Consider the following 19,429-nt stretch of genomic DNA (forward strand, 5'->3'; position numbering starts at 1 on the left):
TCTCCTGGTATGAAGCACACATATTTACTAGGTTAGATTCAGTTTCCTGGACTACGCAAGTTTAAGGGTTAAGGGAACAGTACTGCCATACTGTTTGATAGATCTTGCACTGTCTCTAATTGAATAGCCATTTTACAATTGTACAATCAAGTATACGTACCCATTACTATGCATATGTTGTATCACATGCTGTTTTATTGTGTAGGCATTTCTAGTACTGTTGTTGGATAAACTGCAAGGAGAGATGCTAAAAGGAAAGGATGGAATGGAATTGATGGTTACAAGCTTTTCAGGAGCCATTCCCATTGAACCAAAACACATTAATTTCTGGAAGAATGTGCTAAATCTTTCGTATAGAAAATTAAGGTATAATAACATTTTGTGTGCACTTGCATGCATGTGTGCATACGTACTTATGCTTGTACATGTACATGTACAATATGTACTATGTTGTGTGTATTATATATTTCATGGCACTCTTGTATTTCTGTAGTGCTCGTAACAGTGTAATTATCAAAGAACAAGTACAGAAAGTTATTGCTGAGATCAGGGGGTTCAAGCCATTACGTCTTAGCCTCAACCAACTAGGAGTATTAGCCCGACACTTTAAGAAGAGGGTAAGGTGTATCAGTTAATGGGAATTGAATAAGTACTTTGATCATTATAACAGGCTGAAGAAGTATTGGAATGCGATAATAGTGACGATGTCAGAAGACTTGTTGAGGTATGGATGTACATGTATCCAAATAACGCATCACCAGTGGGTAGTTACTTTTGAGATGTAACGGTTTTAAGGATTTCAAGCAATTGTATCTTGTCAGGGTACAGCATACAGGATAGGTGTTGATTTACAGTAACATGTCATGGCTTCATTTCACAGTGTGACTGAATTGATTGTAGCGTTCTGTTCTTTGTTTGTAATGAGGTATAGCAGATGGCGGGGCGGATCCAGACTTATGGAAAGGGGGGTCAAAAATGAACTGAGGCACTACATTGTCTCTGGTTTGATAAGGTGAGACCAAAACAGAACATTTAAAATATATATATATATATATATTTATATATATGTATATAAAAAGGTCACAACCAGCTGACAATAGCTGCCCACCTCACCAACCACACATTTATAGCTGATAAAGTGCATAAAAATCCTTAGATATAGCCACTACACACTGTTCTAATACTGTGACTGCTTTATTAGGGTGACTGCTCTATTAGAGTCATCTCGATCTTGGTATACTAAAAATTTTTGGAGGGGGGTCAAGAGCCCCCTTTGATCCCCCCCTCCCTGTATCCGCCCCTGGCAGATGGAACATAGCTGAAACTAAAGCAGAATGGCCACTTCATGTTTCAATAATTGATAGTTGGGACTTGCATTCAATCTCAATTTCCATAGTGACTGGATTGACAGTAGAGGCACTTCTTGTGCTTTTAACACTGCAGAATGGCCACTTCGTAATTGATAGTCAGGAAATGTGGGCAGTCCCGCAGTTTATTTTTATTATGTTAATGCAGTATGCGATGGTTAACTTATAAAGAAAAATTAGATAGGATCATGAGCAATGAAACAAGGGAGATCACCTATACCTGTAGCTATACTAGCGGACATTTAATCCCTACTTCATGCTGCACTATTGACCAGTTGTATATGATGAAGTAGGAATTAAACTTCCTTTAGTATAGCTGCAGGTGTAGTTAGTGCAGTATTTGTAGTATTGCAAACTGTATGTGAATTGTGTTTAGGCCATAATATTAAGTTTTCCGTTACAGTGCATGTATTGATTCACTGAATTGTTTGTTTGTTTGTTGTAGGCATTATTTGTCAACAGTTGTCACTACTGGAAACTTATCACAGACGTGTTAAAAGGAAGGGTTAACTCAGTATATTCACCATTTAAACAATTGGCTCAAAGATTAAAGGTACAAATATTTGTATGCATACAATATGTCTATGACCTAGCCAAAAATCTATTTTGAGATTTCTGTTCAATTACTCTAATAGAGCATACACTAGGGGTTGGGATAATTGAGGTTCACTGTGGGTCTTAGATAGATGTATTGTTTATTTGTCTGTAGTTTTAGTTTTAGTTGATCGAATGCTAGAGGTATTATTTTGTTCTATTTTGAATTAGTCAACCAGTGGCAGTTCTGGGCTGGTGTTGTACTCACAGTCAGTGGAGAGAAGTGGTCGCTCATCTAATACTAATAATGATGGCTTACTGGATGAGGCTTACCTTGCATTGGGTACTGCAGCTCTCTACTGTAAAGACACTAATACTGCTCTGCGTCATTATGGCCTTGTGAATAGTGCACATGGAGCGTATAAGCAGTGTGAGGTGAGGGTGTGATTGTGCCTTGTGTTGTCGTGTTCTTGGGCATACAGAAATGCATATTTGTCTCTACTACACTTTGTTACACTTACATAGTATGGCCGAGACAAAATTTGGAGTAGTGCTGCCATGATGTATCGATACATTGATAGTATCGATATAATTGGTTGGTGATGTGATGTGATATGGCAAATCAGTTACTGTATATCGATGTGGGTACATAGTATAACAAGTGTTAGGAAAAATTTATATACTGAGCAGGGATCATACAGTAGTAATAAAAGGCAATGAAACAAGGGAGGCCATGAACACTTGCAGCTATATTAGTGGACATTTAATTCCTAGAAGTGACATCGAACAATGAAGAAATCAAGTTGTAGTCTTTATATTTAGAGTTGTCCTTTTTGATGTTTTCTCTTTATTATGCTATACTATATGGAGTATTAGTTTATAATGATTGTGATGATTTTTATGGACAGGTTTATCGTATGATGGCTGAGAAGTGTCGTGTGGAGGATCCATGCAATAGTCATGCTCTATTGGAGAAGGCTAGCCAATGTGTTGAACAAGCTATACAGAGAATACCTCACGATGATGATGGTGTAAGTTGATATGTACCAGTAGATGTCTCAGCATGAGATGTAGTGTAATGGTGCTGTATTGAAAAAGAAAATTCTACAGTGAAATCATCAGTTTATTAGCTAAATTCACTTGGGGGGGTAGGGTATCATTCATGATGACTTTGAAATGGGATGTCAGCCAATTTTTAATATTAACAGCATCGGTGTACCATTTTAGAAATTCGTTAACATCATCGCATTTATTTTTTGCCGCTACCTTGAATTTTATGATGTTTTTACCCTGAATTTTTTGAATGAAGACCAAACTGTTTTCCAGCCTGTTACGTACTGCTTCTTACTTGCTAGCCTTTTTGCTGAATGTGTTTATAAGGTGACTGTTCTATTAGAGTATTTCAATTGCACAGTTGTTACACATGTTTGGTTTTAACATTGGTTTTTACTTTAATCACTGAAAGATTTTCCTGTGATTAATTTATCTGCAAACTGATTTTCAGCTCATTCCCTTAATGAACTACCCGACAACATTTTATTTTGTTTCAATCACTTTTGCATCATAATTGGTTTACTTTGTAGGTGTGACCAAAAAATCTTTTACAAGAATAATTGGTTGTAACTCCATGAAAGGTTATTGCATATTTGCACACATTGTGGTATCAAAATGCATCTCTTTTATGTGTGCTATATTCAGGCAATACATTTTGAGACAGATTTTTTTGTAAAAGTGTAAAAAGATGAAGAATAAAATTCATAATAATTTAATCACTAGCGATACGCAATACATACTGGAATATTCCGATACTCTACCTGTTATTGTGATACTGATATGCATCCTCCTCATATATTGATATTTTGATTGCCATAATCATGAAAATATGAAAGTCTGCAATTTAACAGCATAGCTGGATTGAATACCAGTTAATCTTAGAAAATGTTTTTCTAAAACTTGGCATGTGTGTGTACTGCCTTGCTTGGTAGGCAACTTTGCTGTAGACATCATCCCATTTGAGTAACGGAGCATGAAGATTATGTGTGAAAATTGCATAACATTTTTGTGTCTTGATAACTTTAACATGTGGCGTTCCTATAGTTCAGTATTTAAATAGTAATTTTGTGATTTTAGGGACTATTAGGCCAGCTATTAGATCAACAAAAAGAAATTGAAACAGCTATGGATAACCTCAAAGGAGTGGAAGGTACTACGGTAACAGGCTTCATTGTACATTGTTACACATTTCCATTTTCTAGAATTTTATGATGAATTTACCAGATTTGATGATGAATTTACCAAATTTGATGATGAGCCACAATATTATTCAACGCCTGGTACTATGGTATGTTGCACTAACATGTAGTTCATCCCATAATGATATGTAACTACAGACTGACGGGAAGGGAGTCTTATCTAGTAGTGTTCAACAGAAACTACCAGCCAATGATCAAAGTGCTGTTATTTCTGTACTACAGAAACAAATCATGGAACTGCAGGTTAGCACAAAAAGAATGCACATAATGAAGCTGCAGCTCTTTTGTATTGATGTGAATTCTTGGTTGTGTTTTGGTTGATCGATCAGTGGCTAGTACCTTATTAGGATATTTTATAGAACTACATGCACCAGTATGTCACTTTACTGGCAAAACTACCGTATCAAATTGGCATGACGGAATTATTAAATAGCAGCTTTGTTTAGTCAGTTAATGTATAAGCTTGATATCTGACTTTGTTGAAAGCTTTCCAATATAATGTGATGAGGTAGTTGGCCTTTTCTGCGTATATTTGTATGTATAATTAATCAAGGCAGTGTACTTAATTATCATGTTTAAATTACTGTACATCTATCGTCTTGGTAGTGTACAATTCCCTTGTTATGCCCCTAATTTATAGTGTATTACTAATATAATCACACATTATAGTGACCTAGCCACTATGTAGCCAGCCTGAAATTATTAGATACATTTACTAAAGCTGCCATCCACTGGTTTTTTAATGTAGTATTTTTTTCACACTATTAGAGTCAAGTTACTATGCTACAAGAGAAGTCATTCACAGATAGTCCTGTCTCAGCCAGACAAACTGCTTCTTCAAGTATTCCAACATCTTCGTCAAACTCATCATCCTTATTCCCCAATGTACAAAGTTCATACCATTCGCCACTCGCATCATCTGTTTCTCAATACAACAGTGAACTACCTATTCATTCTCCAGTACAAGTTGGAAGTGATCTAGCTCATACTAGCATGTTACCTTCTCTGCCACAACCTGGTAGTAGTAGTAGTGGTGGTGGTATATTTTCTACTGGTCTGAATTTAACTCCAGTTGGTATTAGCTTACCTCCACTCAATGCTAACCTACAGTCAGTTAGCAGTGCTTCTTTTGCTACAAGTTATTCAATTTTCACTTCTAGCTCTGATACTACTTATACCTCCAGTCAAGGTGTTGTCTCCAGTTCAGTTGGTATTACTCTTCCTTCCTTTAACATGAATTTCCAGCAGTTTGGTGCTACTACCACCACTGCTCCATCCAGTACTTTGTCATTTAACTTGTTCAGTGGATACAGTCCTGCTACAATAACTTCAGTGCCTCAGAGTAATGGTCATCATTATCCTGCGATGTCATCAAGTTTATCTATTCCACTATTAGGTCAAACATTGACTACTGCTAGTTCGGTAGCACCAGCTGTGCCATCTTATAACCTTTTAGGAAGTAATGTGAGTTCTGCTTCAGCAGCTACTAACATTGGTTTATTTCAAACATCACTTTTCAGTTCCAGTAGCTCATTGTTGGGTCAAGGATTTAGTTCTACAAATACAATATCCACGCCATCATTTAACACAAGTACTGCTACAACATCTAGTAGCACCAGTTTATTCCAAACACAATTGTTTAGTTCCAGTGGTAACGGTTCATTGTTGGGTCAAGGATTTAACATCACAAATTCTACAGTGTCCATGCCTTCTTTTAACCTGTTAGGTGGTAGTATGGGTTCTACTACAGCAGCTACTAACAGTGGTTTATTCCAAACATCTTACAGCACCAGCAGCTCATTGTTGGGACAAGGATTTAACATGTCGTCTTCTTTGGCACCTACGTCATCCTTTAACAGCACTGCTTCAACAGCTGGCTTGCTCCAAACACCATCATCTAGTTTAAGCTATCAGGTTAACCTCTCAGCTATATTCACCAGTCTGGGTCAATCATCTAGTGCAACTAACACTCTACCAGTGTCTACTGGCTTGTTTCAACAGTTTCCTAAACACACTACTAGTAGTGGTGTGTTCAGTACATCAGCGTGGCCTACTACTACTAGTAGTAGTGAGAATGTGACAGTGTCTGACAGTCAACCAACTGATGATGATCAACCTGATATGTTAAATGAATCACAGGCAGAAGATGATGGCTACACTCCTTTAGTTAAGTTGACTGATTCTTATGAGGTGAAATCAGGAGAAGAATATGAAGAGGAACTGTTTAGTAGCAAAGGAAAGTTGTATCGTTATGATCAGCCAACAAAGTCATGGAAGGAGAGAGGTATTGGTATCATGAAAATCTTGCAACATAACTCAACCGGTAAGATACGAGTGCTAATGAGGAGGGATCAGATTTTGAAGATCTGTTGTAATCATTACATAACAGGTGACATGGAACTGACCCCTCTAGCCAACAGTAATACCTCATGGACTTGGATGACTTTATCAGACTTCTCTGATGAGCAGGCAAAAGTTGAGAAGCTATGTATCAGGTTTAAACTATTAGAAACAGCTCAATCATTTCAGTCTGTATTTACTGAGTGTATTGAAAAGATTAAGAACATTGGTGAGGGTGTGGTCACAGCGAATAAGGAGTCTGATGAATTCAGTACAAAGTTTGCACCCAAGTGTGGTAGCTGGGAATGTGGTACTTGTCTGATACAAAATGAAGAACAAGCTAGCCAATGTGTGGCATGTGGATCAGCTAATCCAAACGTGGTAACTTCTAGTAATGTTACTTCAAGCTTGGGGAGCCAAAAGAGTGGAAGTGTTTTGTCTTCATCTGGAGGCTTCAAGTTATCTGGAGAGTTGCCGTCTCTCAGCCAATCCATCACACAACCATCAGCAGATACTATAAAACCTTCAGGGTTTAAGCTGTCTGGAACATTGTTGTCTTCTTTAATCCAACCTACCAGTTTACCTAAAGCAGATAATGCTCTACCCTCAGGCTTCAAGTTATCTGGGACAGGTTTATCATTAAACCAGCCCACTGGCTTGCCTTCAGTGAATACTTCTACTACCTCGACTACAATTGATGTTACTGAATCAGAACACAGTAGTTGTGAAGAAGAAGATGAAGGAAGCAGTGAAGTGAGCTTAGAGACTGTTGAAGTTAGTGTTAGTTCTGAGGCAGCAGACTCATCTGTTACAGGCACAGATTTTGCTACAAGATTTGCTCCCAAAGTTGGTAATTGGGAATGTAGTGACTGTTTTATTTCTAATGAGAAAGATGTTGCCCAATGTGTGGCTTGTGGGAAAGCCAATCCCAACATTAAGGTGGCTGCAACTTCCACTACAAGTACTGCCAGCACTCTTTCCATGCCATCCTTTAGTGGTATTAACCTGCCATCACTTCCACCTATTGTATCAACTGCTAACCCGGCTGGAGGTTTCAAGCTAGGAGGATTCAAACTAGGAGGTCTGAACATTACAGCTTTTCCAGGAAGCCTGTCCACACAAGATACAGCTCATTCAGACAGCAGTGAAGATTGTGTTATTACTGGGGAGTTGACGCCATCAGAAGATGATATAGCTTTGGCTCAACAGTACATGTTACCACCAACGTTTTATAATTACAAAACCAAACCACCTTGTCCTGGATGTAGAGGATGTGAGGATGATGAGACTGACAGTGTCCCTTATATCAGCACAACCGAAATGTTGCCATTAGAGTCAATTTGTACTACAACTACCACAGCAACTCCAGTATTCTTTGGAGCAAGTAGTGCTGGATTATCTTCATTTGCTAGTTTGGCACAGAACACAGGATTCCAGTTTGGCTTACAAAAAGAGAATAAAGGATTTGCTGGAGCTGGCGCGATGTTATTCCAGTCAAAGAAAGAGGAACACGATGGTGGTAATGTTAATCCTGAGTATGAAGCAGACATTGATTTCAAACCTCTTGTAAGTTTACCAGATATTTACCAAGTGAAAACTGGCCAGGAATCTGAAGAGCAGTTATTTTGTGAGAGAGCAAAATTGTTTAGATTTGACCCTAATGTCAAGCAATGGAAGGAAAGAGGAATAGGGAATATGACTGTTACGAAAGGTGGGAAGTCAGGTAGAGTACGTCTAATAATGAGAAGAGATCAAGTGTTAAAAATATGCTGTAATCACGTTCTGTTACCAGACACACAGCTTAGCCCAATGGGTGGAGCTGGCAATGCTTGGATGTGGTTTACACCTTGTGATTTTTCTGATGAAGAACCAAAAGCTGAACAATTAGCAGTGCGGTTTAAGAAAGTGGAACAAGCAGAAAGCTTCCATTTGTTAATATCTAAATGCATTCAAGAAATTTCTGCTACTGCTCAGGAATCCATGGATGAAGAAATATCAAAGAAAGGAGGTTTGTCTGACCATCAGAAGACCTCAGAGTATTCTGACGTGGCTGATCAGCAATATGATGATAACCCAGAATCACCAGTTCCCTCACTAGTATCTACTTCAAGTGTTGTTATTGAAGTGAACACAGCTCCTGGGCCTGCTGAAGAGGAGCAATTCTCAGCCAATATCAGATTCTTTCTGTTTCAACTCAAGGAGAAGAAATGGGATATGCAGTTTGATGGGAAAATGATACTTGTTAAGACCTCATATGGTCACCTGCTAATGCGTATTTTGGACATTGGTGATGCTGTATATGATGAGTACAACCTTACAGTGTCATGCAAAATAACTCAGATGCCTGAAGAGAAATCATGGACTTGGTCTTGTGTTAACAATGACACAACAGAATGTGTGAGATATGCAATCAGGTTTACTGACGTGCCTGAATCCGATAGGTTTAAAAGACTGATCAGTGATTGTATGGCAACAGTTGGGCCAGTTGTCCCAAGATCTCCAGAAATACCACCCCTCAGTCCATCATCTTCTGTATCTAGCACTCCTTCCAGGGGGAGAGGAAAGCCTTTAATAGATGTTGTAAAGCCAGTTGGAATGTGGTCTTGTAGTGAGTGTAATGTTAAAAATCAAGCATCAGTAGTGCAGTGTGTCAAATGTGGTACTCTAAAGAAACCAACTTCATTTGATTTACCTATACCATCTCAGAAAGAGAACCCTTTTTATGTTGATGGTAGACCTGTAGAATACAGTATATCTAGTGTGGCTATGGGTGACAGTGCAACAAGTTCTACTATCTATTCTGCAGTCCATTCGGGCAGTGGTGTACCTCCTAGTTTAATTTCTATCTCAGATTCACAGCAAATGGACAGAGGTAGTGATGACAAGGATAGTGATAGTATGTTATCCATCCCATCACTAGAGACAGCAAGTGCAGTCCCTTCACTAGAGACAGCAAGTGTAGCACCATCTAGTTTATTTGGGCAGTCTAGAATGCCAAAGTGGGAACCTAAGATTTTGTTTCCTACTGAAGGAGCATCTGTAGGTCCTGGAGCTGGAGGACTTGACTCCATCCGTGCAGATAACACAGAAGGGGAACCACACCCTGAAGCTGAAGCTAACATTTATTTTGATCCGGTTGTGTCACTACCAAGCAGTTTTGATGCAACTTCAGGAGAGGAAAATGAAGACTGTTTGTTTACTTACAAAGCAAAGTTATTTAGATATGATGGCAGTCTAAAGGTTTGGAAGGACCGGGGCATTGGAGTCATTAAGATACTAAAGAATAAGACCTCTGGTAAAGGAAGGGTGTTAATGCGAAGAGAACAGATATTGAAGCTGTGCTGCAACCATTACATTGTACCTGGGATGACTCTCAGACCTGGCAGCTATGCTGATCGTTCGTGGGTTTGGTTTACTTCAGCAGATCTTTCTGAAGATACTCCACACGAAGAAACTCTTTGTGTTAAGTTTAAGTATGCTGAAACTGCTTCAGAATTCAAGAAAACTTTTGACATGTTTGCAGCACCAGATTATGTAGGCACTTCAGTCAGTCAAAACAGTGTATCACCCAGACCTACCCCAATACCAGTACAAGACAGTGATGTACTGTTTGTTGGTGAAGAGTTACCAGAGCCAGAGCTTGTACAACTTGCTGAACAATACATGTTACCTCCCACGTTTTACAATTACCTCAAAAAGCCTCCATGTACAGGATGCATTGGATGTCTTGAAGAAGAGGAAGTCAAGAGTTCTGTCAATAACGTAGTGTTACCTGGTGTTACAATACCACAAGTGAAACACAATGTCGATTTATTCTCCTCTAGCATAGACACGGTTAGTTTTGCAGACTTGGCAGCAGCTAATACCACTGGTTTTGGTGGTGGCTTTGGTGGATCTGGTTTTGGCAGTAAACAGGGTTTTGCTGGTGCAGGAAAGCCACTGTTTGCCACACAGACTGATAAAGATGAAAATGATGCACCAGAGACTTTTGAATCAACAGCAGAGTTTAAACCAGTTGTGAAATTATCATCTGATTTCACAATGAGCTCTGGTGAAGAAGATGAAATGGAGTTATTTTCTAACAGAGCTAAACTTTATCGTTATGATGAGACCATAAATCAATGGAAAGAAAGAGGAGTGGGTAATATTAAGATACTAAGGCATAAGAAAACAGGTAGAGTGAGGATCTTAATGAGGAGAGATCAAGTACTGAAAATTTGTTGTAACCACATAATAGTTAAGGGAATGAAACTGGTTCCACGAGATGAGAAATCTTTTAACTGGATAACACTTAGTGATCTAGCAGATGGGGAACCAAAGGTTGAAAAACTTGCAGTTAAATTTAAACTCACTGATACAGCAACTACTTTTCAGAAGGTATTTGATAACAGTTTGGCCAGTGGCATTGATGATGGGGAAGGGAGCTTAAACACTGAAGCATCTTCTACTATTGCAAATGTCACAAAGAATGCAAACACATGGGAGTGTCAGGCATGTTATATTCCTAATGAAGAATTTATAAACAAGTGTGTTGCTTGTGGTGGTGATCGTCAACCAACAACCTCTAGTGGTACATGTAGTATCACTCTATCTAGTGCTTTAGCCAGTATTTCCATGCCAGTTACTACTACACCTCCAGTTAGTACCAGTTCTAGTATCATGATATCAACTATGTCAAGTACTACTTCCCTACAAGTTACCACTGCTGTTAGTGCTCCACCCAAACCAATATTTGTATTTGGTGGCAACAACCAATCAAGCCAATCAAGCCAATCAAGTGCTACTTCTGGTTCTGGTTTTTCACTTTCTCCACCAAAGTTTGCATTTGGTACAGGCACTTTTGAGTTCAGTTCACCTTTCCAAGTTGGCACGAAATCATTTCCTGGCTTTGGAGTTAACACTTCCAGCAGTGAACAGTCACAAACTTCAGGAAAGAATACAGATGATGCTGAAGTAGATTCTCAGGCCGAGGAGTGGCTTACTGAATCAGAGAGCGAATATCTGGGTAGTGAGTCTAACCTTGAGCATTCAGAAGATGAGATTGATGAACCATCTAATCATGAACAAAGTGTGACAGACACATCACTTACTAATACTACAGACACCAGTACTGCATCAGTTAATACTGTCACCGATGAACAACCAGAAGAAAATAAATTGGAAATTGATCAGACAACTACTAGTGTACCTGATAATGCCATTAGTGGAGAAGAACAGCAACCATGTTCATAGTTTTGCTTTGACTGAATAGTATTCAGAATCTTTATACATTGAATTACAGTTTGCTTATAATAGGCTGATTTTAATAAGGATGTAATGGTATAGCAAGTTTTATTGTGATGCATAATATATGCAGCATACCTCTTAATTAGTGGTCTTGTTTTCATGCACTTGCCAGTGAGTATATTATTAGCGATATGCTGTAAAGCCTTAATAAAATAAACCACTGTGGCTAAAGTAGGCATTAAATTTGCACTTCAGGTGAAGATTCCCCTTGCTTAAACACTTTATTGTAATAATTGGCTTGCTACACTTAGTATCTGACCACCTTGTGTGGTTGCTAGACAACTAATAAGTTCAAACTAGGTGGCTAGGTAACTAATTGAGTTACATAAAACTAGTACATTGTTATAGCTGGATTATTTTTATGCAATTATAGTGGCTCCTTTTCTAACCAGATTTATGAACATATGTAGATAAGTTAACAGAAGTTATAATTCAGAAGGCTCAGTCTCACATATCAATGGTGTTTGGCCAGTTCTCTCAGATAAACAGCTATTCTCAGTAAGAAAAATATCCTCCGGATAAAAGGAAACAAAACCCACAATCGAACCACCCACTTCGGCCTTTTTCTTAGCTGAAACACGTGTTCGCACCGAACTGGGAGAATGTTAAGAGATTAAAACATGTTCTCTGCTATATATTGTCAAGAAGAGAGATTTGGGTGGATTGTATAGCAACACTAGTCAGTACCACCCAGTTAATGCTACAAATGAAATTACACATTTGATTATAAAATTAAAATAGTCACTGTGCTATTGTTAGCATGTTGAATTGCTATTAGAAGATTATTAAACTCAGTTTCTGCAGTAGCAGAATATTCCCTTGTTAAACTCAGTTTCTGCAGTAGCAGAATATTCCCTATATATTATAGCTCCAACACTTCCAATTAATAGTCATACTGACCAGTTACCTGAAAGTTTTTGACAGAAGAAAAATTTAATGAATTGGATTCATCAAGCATCAGTGAGCACCTCAAAGGTTAGTGTCAGATCTATATGCCCTCCCTGTCATAGTATATCACAGAAACATGCACAATCTTCTCAGTATACAGCATACTTGGCGTTACATGTGTGTGTACTGTATTAGTAGTTCAGTAATACCAAGTTGTTCATAACTCAGACTTCTGTATATAAATTTATTTGTAGTGGTGATTAAATCAGCATAAAGTTAATAATGAACATGCACAAATAGCATTAAAAATAATAATTATTGTTACATAACATCTGTTATGTCACTACTCAGCTCAAATTTCAAGCAACATTTATTTATTGTTGATCACCTGGACCTTCCCCTGCTGTGTGAGACATGGACAGTTGGTGTCTCGTATTTAGCTGTTATAATATCCTATTGAAATTATTGTGCATCTGTGTTTAAATCACTTGTTTTGTAAGGCGTACACTAATTTCTTACATGCTAACTAAAAGTGTTATTATATGACATTAAAAAGTGCTGGCATGACTAAAAATTATTTTGTTTTGTGCCTGTGATGGCTACAGTACCTACACCACAATCACCATTACAATTTCACTACACTAAACGTTACTACTATCAGTGTACTACATATATGATGATAAATATAAAATTTAATGGTTATGAAAACATACAACCATGTTTTATAGGTACACTTGAAATAACTAACCACATCAGTATGCATGTAGCTTTAAACTTTTCTACAAATATAATTGTGTATACTACTGATAATATTTTGGTTAAGCTTTGATGCACACTTGTGTGAAGCTTTATAACTTCATAAATTCAATTAAAGCAATCATGTATGTTATTACTTGCAAAACGAAGAAAGAAATAGTCAATCAAACTCCAAGTAGTTGTATCTACTTACTGTGTGAACCATAAATAATCAACCAAATTTAATAGTACTACAAATTTTTATTTATTGAACACTTCCTTCTCGGTAGATGTAGCCAAGTGCTATACATACAAGATCAACTGGCAGCTGTTTTCTGTCTGTATTGTGCGAGTTGATGGTCTTAAGATGTGTGTATATATACTGTTGTTACTTCACTCTTGAAAAGTTGTTCATCGTAACAATATGCAAATAACCTATTCTCTCAGGCTTTGTAAATGATAGCTATACAGTATATGTATTTCTTCGTCTTACTCAATTGTTATTAACCTGGTCAGTGTTCAAGGTAAATGCAGTTAAAGGAGTTCATGATGACACTCCATGCTTCACTGATTAATTTATTTAGCGTAATCAAAGAAGGCTACTGTATGTGTGAGACTGATGTTCTTAATGCTTGTTATATGGTTAGGGTACTACAAGAATAACACTAGAAACAATTTCAGTAAAACATTGCCTACATAGCTACCTGTTTCTTTCAAAATCCATTAGGAACAGATGTTGAAACTCATTTTAAATGTAACAAAGCATGCTGTCAAACGACTATTGCAGATCTAGTTAGCAAAAGTCATATACATGTGCCACGTATCTTGGACTTACACAGTATTGCAGAAACAAGCCTAACCTTGATTGGATTCTCTAGCTGTGATTTTTCTGCCTGATAGCCCATGTCTGTACTCATAATATTTGTAACATGGTGCAGATCAGAGTTATTGTTTGTGCTATGTGAAGAAAACTACTGAAAAGTCATGAGTTTTTAAAACCGAATCAATGTAATTAGATATATAAATTAAGCTTATACTATTTGTATGCTGTGTCATGCAGTAAAACAGTTTAATATTAGTGTGCCACTGTTCACTGAATGGTACAGAGGTATGTAAAATTACTAAACGACTTAAGTATATATGGCTACCTGACAGCTTCGCATGTCAAACAGTTATTTTCGGCTCTTTAACCAATTAGAGAGAAGTTAAATCTCTAGTATCCATAGTGGAGAAAGAGAAATCACATTACATAGTTCTATTAGTATTTGGTGGGTTCCTAACTGATATGTAACTTCATGTATTATATAGATACATGTTTATGGTGTTGTTTTACGCTACAATGGTTTGCAGCCCAATAAGGAGATGATGATGATGTAAACCTTATGCAAGCAAAAAAAGAAAACAGAAACAGTTACACTGCAATGTGCACTGAAGAATGGTAGTAAGATGACAGCTGACATGGTAATGGTTCCAAATTGAATTGTGCATGTTTGATTGACCAAGAACACCAGACCTTAATCATGCATATACCACTTTTTTTCAATTGCCATTACAAGTGAATTCTATATAATATCTTATCATGTGTGTCTAATATCTATCTATGCATATGACAATATGATTTCGTCAGTAGCTATGCAGTAAAAGCTAAACACAGCAGATGGAGCATTCATTGGCTCCAGTAGTATACCACAAGTACAAGTCTCTGTGATTAAGTTACACCATTGCTAGACTAACTACATTACAAACTACACTTACTACACCCTAATGGAGTAAAATGGATCTGTATAATGTCAAAACACAATTCACGCCTAGTTACATGATTGGAAACGTAGCTTGCTATAAAAGAAGCTCTTTGGTTCACTAGGTGCACACTGACTGTTTTGTGGCAATGCAGAAAGCACATAGAAGACGTCCAAGAAAAGGCCCCAAGAACCCAAAGTTGGAAGATGGTCCAGCTGATATAGTCTTTCATGGTGGAGACATTTACACCATTGATGACAATCAACCAAAAGTTGAAGCTTTGGCCGTGAAAGGAGAAGAGATTCTTACTCTTGGACCATACCAGAACATTAAATCATTGATAGATACCAATACAGAAGTAATTGACTTAAAAGGCAAAACACTTCTTCCTGGCTTTATTGAATGTCATCAGCATGCTACACTTGCAGCAAGTAACAGATTTCTTTTTACCGATATCCGTGCTGTTGGTGATGATCTCCAGGAACGTGACAAAGCAATAGTTCTTGAGATAATTAGCAAGGAGATAGCAGAAACAGACCCCAGTGAAGATCCCCTTCCTTGGTGTATTTTCTTTGGATGGGACATCGAACTGATTCCAGATTTACCTCAGCTTAATGCTAAAGAGCTTGATAAACTTTCTACTGAGATCCCTATCATGGTAGTTGCTCAAAATGGTCATGCAGCTTGGGTAAACCACAAAACCTTTGAAGTTTGCAACATAACAAGCCCAGATCAGTGCCCCCCTGGTGGGATGTATGTTGTGGATGAAAATGGAGAGCTTACCGGTATGCTTTTGGAAGAACCAGCGATCATGAGTATAATAAAGCACCACCCAATATCTCCTGATATGGGAATTGATGTTGCTAAAGCAGTTTATGATCAGTGGCGATTTTATGCTACTCGAGGGTATACAACTGTCACTGAACTAGCCTATTCCACAAACCCTGAGATGGATCAGATACTTAGTGCAACAGCAGCTCTTCATGACTGTCCAATTCGGTTAGGCTTGTATGTTTCTGCAAGTCATGAAAATGAGCCACAGATCCAAGAAAGCAGCAAGCTTTGGGTTGCAGGAAGAAAAATTTGGGCAGATGGGTCTCCCCATTGTGGCACTGCTGCTGTAAAAGATCCTTACTTGGATACTGAACTTACACGACAATTGGCTTTCCCACCACCTCCACCTCCGCCACCAATACCAGACCCTCCCAAGTGTGGAATACTCAACTGGAATGATGATGAGCTATTTCAAATGGTTAAGAAGCACCACGATGCAGGCAGACAGATTTCAATCCATGCACATGGAGAAAGAGCTGTTGACCAAGGTTTGAATGCCTACAAACAAGTAATGAAGCCTGGAGACGACCACAGACATCGTTTTGAGCATTTGGGCTTTGTGACAGAAGATCAAATAAAGGTATGCGGTGAGCTAGGAGTGGTACCATCTTTCTTTGTACATCAGCTTTACTATTATGGCCACACATTTAGTGATCACATGTTTGGGGCAGAGAGGACAGCACGATGGACTCCTCTTGCTACTGCCATGGAGCATGTTGGGGAAGATAAAATTTCTTTGCATGAAGATCATCCATCGTTTCCTGGTCCCCCACATGCATTTGCTAGTATCAAGTCAGCTGTTACCCGTAGTCATCGACATGATCCAAACAGGATTTTTGGGAAAGAATATTGCATCACAGTTGATCAAGCCATCAAAGCATACACCATTGGCCCAGCTTATCAGCTTTTCAAGGAAGATGAAATTGGTAGCTTGGAGGTTGGCAAATATGCAGATTTGCTGATTGTCTCAGCCAATCCATACAAAATTGACCCACTGAAGCTGGACACAGATGTGAAAATTGTGGAAACATACATTGGTGGCCGGCGCACTAATGTCCAGAGGTTGCGTAAGAGAATTTAATTTAGCAATCATCAACTGATCTGAACTTTAATCAGTAGTTTCTTAAGCAGACATGAGTTAGTTTGTAGTATAATAGATGTTTCCTTTGTATTATCCACAGTTGTAAATGTTAAATGTTGGAAAATTTGATGTACATATATATATATATGCATGGCTGTCTCAATGGTCACACTTTCCAGTCACCATGCATGGAGTAAATCAAGTTCAAAATGTGACCGAATTTTGGAAAATCACCCATATGGGCGTGTGTGAAATAATTAGAATTTTTATGTTTAGTGAGGAGGGTGCAGTTTTAAAAATATTTCAAGAAGTTTCCTGTAATTTAAGGCATTAAGAATGGCTTACAATCATTAACAAGTAGATTTACACAGTAAATTGCATTCTTTGATTTTACATGTCAAATGCGCCAATATGGTTGATTTTCCAAATTCGGTCACGGATAGCTATATAATACCGTTGAATTTATTACAATGTCTAATCCAGAATCTGATGATGAGATCATGAGCTTTTATTCCATCAATGAAAGTAATATACTTACTAACCACTGTACTAATCAGGGCTGGAGCCTCTGGCATCGGCCGGACCACTAGTACTTTTCAGCTACTTGAATTTGTAAAAAGATCGAGATACTCTAATAAAGCAGTCATCAAATATACTCTAATAGAACAGTCATAGTGACACTCAAATAGAGCATTCAGTATAGAATATAGCCACTGTTCTGATTACACTGCTGTGTAAGCTATTACATCACTGGTATGGTTGTCTTATAGTCGCAGTGAGTCATCTGCTCATGGCATTGTATTGATCATGCATGTCATGCATTAGCAGTTACAATCATATCTCAAAGAACTAAAATGTTAACAAAAGACTTTGCATGTAAAATACAGCCTCCAGATGCCATTTCAGAGCATCCATTTTCAAAAATTTTCCTGGGGGAGCATGCCCCCAGACCCCCCTAGCTTGGCATGCTGTGTGTGCTTAACACATGCAGTTGAGTAGTTATCACATGAAAAACAGATAATCTCTAATTTAACGATAATAAAAACTGAATAGTGTGCATGACTATGACCTCCATTGTAGCTAGTCCATGCATAGCCGGACCACTCAAAATCTCTGGGCTCCAGCCCTGCTAATAGCTAGCTAAGTCATAGATTGAAATTACAATTCAACAATATATGAACTCTTCGCAAAATTAATCCTCCATCTGATATTTTATAAAAACTAAATATGGTATACATTTTAATTTGGTATGCATTCTTAGAATTTCAATGTTAGAGAACATGAACCTCAGTAAGAGTCAAAGAATATAATTATATATGCAGCATCTGAAGACAATGTAATATTTAAAAATTTAATGTCAAAATGTGCCACCAAGTTAATCTTATAGTATATTTCATATTATCACATCAAAGAATTAGAGCAGTACACATAATAACATGTAAATTTTATCAAATCACAAGAACATCTTACGTTACACAGTACAATAATGTTACGTACAAAGATCTTAGTAGGGGTATGGGATATGTATGTGTATTTGATTTTGTGCGCATGATACTTAATTATGTAAACAAAATCATTTAGCTATATGTTTAGGTGTATGTGCTATTGGATGTTATAAAATATTCACCTAATCTAATCAGCAGAATCATGTGATGAATTGTTGGACTTGTACAATCATCTTAATAAAGTGTTTTGTACAGTAAAATGTTTCATTTAAACGGTTATGTTGTGCCAGTGTATAGCCATGCAGGTTCAGTTCTTGGATGAACTTGTATACTGGCTGACAAACAACAAACTGTACTTTCAATTGCTGATGGCATAATATAGCACATTGTTTTTCAGCTGTAGCATTAACTCGATAGAGGGTAGGAAAGACAGGCAACTTAAATTAGCTGATATTATTGCTGGTAAATTATCACTATAACCTTTAGTAGCACCGGTTTAAAAAATAGCTGTGTACGCAGCTACTTAAATGGCAATTGTATATAAAATGGGAATGGAGATATTTGCACTGTCATAAATTTTCTAGGGATGCTGCTCAGTATTTCCAAAAGCTTATACAAAATTACCCACTACATCCGTTTCAGCTTTGTTATTTAATAGCATCATGCACAGTATTTATATGCACACTCAGTATAGCAGCTTGAACAGCTGTTAAGTTGTGCATACTACTCTAACTACTCTAGTGCATAACCAGTTTATATAGTGAAAGGGTGAACCCTTTACTCTGCTTTTATTGTAATAATTTACAGCAACCACACAAAAGACCATTATGCCTATCACACAGTGCTCATGACATCTCTACCATAGAGACTGTACGTTATGCTGCTAGCTTTGAACCTCACAAAAATAATAATTCACTGTATGGTAGA

The 19,429-nt window shown here is 37.7% G+C and overlaps 2 protein-coding genes across 2 annotated transcripts in view; both read left to right on the forward strand.

The window, feature by feature from the left end:
* LOC136241446 (E3 SUMO-protein ligase RanBP2-like) overlaps window positions 1–11,909 on the forward strand; it is a 29,190-nt gene extending 17,281 nt beyond the window's left edge. The window contains exons 18-27 of the mRNA XM_066032656.1: window positions 206–366; window positions 494–617; window positions 671–724; window positions 1,813–1,920; window positions 2,133–2,336; window positions 2,810–2,932; window positions 4,032–4,104; window positions 4,157–4,242; window positions 4,292–4,396; window positions 4,922–11,909. Coding sequence (XP_065888728.1) covers window positions 206–366; window positions 494–617; window positions 671–724; window positions 1,813–1,920; window positions 2,133–2,336; window positions 2,810–2,932; window positions 4,032–4,104; window positions 4,157–4,242; window positions 4,292–4,396; window positions 4,922–11,725 — 7,842 coding nt within the window. The 3' untranslated portion in view covers window positions 11,726–11,909. The remainder of the gene's footprint in view (window positions 1–205; window positions 367–493; window positions 618–670; window positions 725–1,812; window positions 1,921–2,132; window positions 2,337–2,809; window positions 2,933–4,031; window positions 4,105–4,156; window positions 4,243–4,291; window positions 4,397–4,921) is intronic.
* A 3,344-nt stretch (window positions 11,910–15,253) lies between these two features.
* Window positions 15,254–17,204, forward strand: LOC136241058 (putative amidohydrolase YtcJ). The gene has a single exon (XM_066032236.1). It carries the CDS (start codon window positions 15,291–15,293, stop codon window positions 17,055–17,057), a length of 1,767 nt encoding a protein of 588 aa, XP_065888308.1. The 5' UTR covers window positions 15,254–15,290; the 3' UTR covers window positions 17,058–17,204.
* Window positions 17,205–19,429: the final 2,225 nt, after the last annotated feature.

This window comes from Dysidea avara, chromosome 12 (assembly GCF_963678975.1).
Source record: "Dysidea avara chromosome 12, odDysAvar1.4, whole genome shotgun sequence".
Lineage (NCBI taxonomy): Eukaryota > Metazoa > Porifera > Demospongiae > Dictyoceratida > Dysideidae > Dysidea > Dysidea avara.